The 1,685-nt window shown below is 32.7% G+C and overlaps 1 protein-coding gene across 3 annotated transcripts in view; it reads left to right on the forward strand.

Moving 5' to 3' along the window:
* The window catches only part of LOC106471916 (protein FAM207A-like), a 10,895-nt gene that overhangs the window by 6,129 nt on the left and 3,081 nt on the right, over window positions 1-1,685 (forward strand). For all 3 annotated transcript variants that reach the window (XM_013932541.2, XM_022400533.1, XM_022400534.1), the window contains exon 4: window positions 1,418-1,559. In XM_013932541.2, coding sequence (XP_013787995.1) covers window positions 1,418-1,559 — 142 coding nt within the window. The remainder of the gene's footprint in view (window positions 1-1,417; window positions 1,560-1,685) is intronic.

Here is a 1,685-nt window from a genome sequence, read left to right on the forward strand (position 1 = left end):
CCATAGTTTCAGTTAAAATTAATGTTGTACATACCACATTGGTGGTAAAGTGCTCCATAGTTTCAGTTAAAATTAATGTTGTACATACCACATTGGTGGTAAAGTGCTCCATAGTTTCAGTTAAAATTAATGTTGTACATACCACATTGGTGGTAACGTGCTCCATAGTTTCAGTTAAAATTAATGTTGTACATGCCACATTTGTGGTAACGTGCTCCATAGTTTCAGTTAAAATTAATGTTGTACATACCACATTGGTGGTAACGTGCTCCAGAGAGAAAGTAAAATTAATGTTGTACATACCACATTGGTGGTAACGTGCTCCAGAGAGAAAGTAAAATTAATGTTGTACATACCACATTGGTGGTAGCATGCTCCAGAGAGAAAGTAAAATTAATGTTGTACATACCACATTGGTGGTAACATGCTCCAGAGTGAAAGTAAAATTAATGTTGTACATACCACATTGGTGGTAACGTGCTCCAGAGTTACAGTAAAACTTCATGTTGTACATACCACATTGGTGGTAACATGCTCCAGAGTGAAAGTAAAATTAATGTTGTACATGCCACATTGGTGGTAACATGCTCCAGAGTTGCAGTTAAAATTAATGTTTTACATACCACATTGGTGGTAACGTGCTCCAGAGTTGCAGTTAAAATGAATGTTGACCCATCTGTGTATCATCAATGGGATGACAATATTTGGCTAGTATTACTTCTGTCATCATCAAGACCCATCTGTGTATCATCAATGGGATGACAATATTTGGCTAGTATTACTTCTGTCATCATCAAGACCCATCTGTGTATCATCAATGGGATGACAATATTTGGCTAGTATTACTTCTGCCATCATCAGACCCATCTGTGTATCATCAATGGGTTGACAGTATTTGGCTAGTATTACTTCTGCCATCATCAAGACCCATTTGTGTTCCTTCGAACTTCAGAAGTAACATTGTACTCGAGGCATTTTTACCGTGAAGTGGTATTGAAATAACAGTAAATATTAAAGATGAAGGATCATTGTAGAGATCAATGATCATTGTAGTCCTTCAAGAGCAAATTTTATATCAAATCTGTTTTTATATGTAGTACCTGTTCATTATTAGAGGAAAGAACATGAAAGTACTTTAATATAAAAAATAATATTGTAGAAAGTGATATCAACTTTTGTAAATAAGTTAATTATATTTTGGGATGAAATTAGTGTTTGATAAACTGTTATTTACAAACATATTGTTTAGAAGAATAGGCATATTTAGCTTGTTTACTTTGATAAATTATGGATATTACTAGGTGTGAGTAGCAGCGTGAATTTGGAAGTAACTGATTTTTTTTTATAATTAGATAATATTATTATAGGAATCATAAAGACTTGTCAATATCACTACAAATTGATTTTCTTTCCCAAGAAATTGAAGCAATAAAGGCAGCAAAAAAGAAAGAAATAGAAACCAAAAAAAGAAAAGAAACGCCTTTAGTTGGAGATATGAAACCATTAGAAGAAGCTCTTCCAAACTTAGAACTTCTGATAAAAGATAATCGCAAGACACGGTAAAGTTATAGTTTATATTCCATTTCAGTTTATTTAATATTTTTAAGTAACTAAAAACGAATTAAAAAGAGTAACGAAGTAAGTGTTCTTACATTGGATTACTTAGTTGTTTCAAGTAAGTGTTC

The sequence above is a fragment of the Limulus polyphemus genome, unplaced genomic scaffold (genome assembly GCF_000517525.1).
Source record: "Limulus polyphemus unplaced genomic scaffold, Limulus_polyphemus-2.1.2 Scaffold4960, whole genome shotgun sequence".
Lineage (NCBI taxonomy): Eukaryota > Metazoa > Arthropoda > Merostomata > Xiphosura > Limulidae > Limulus > Limulus polyphemus.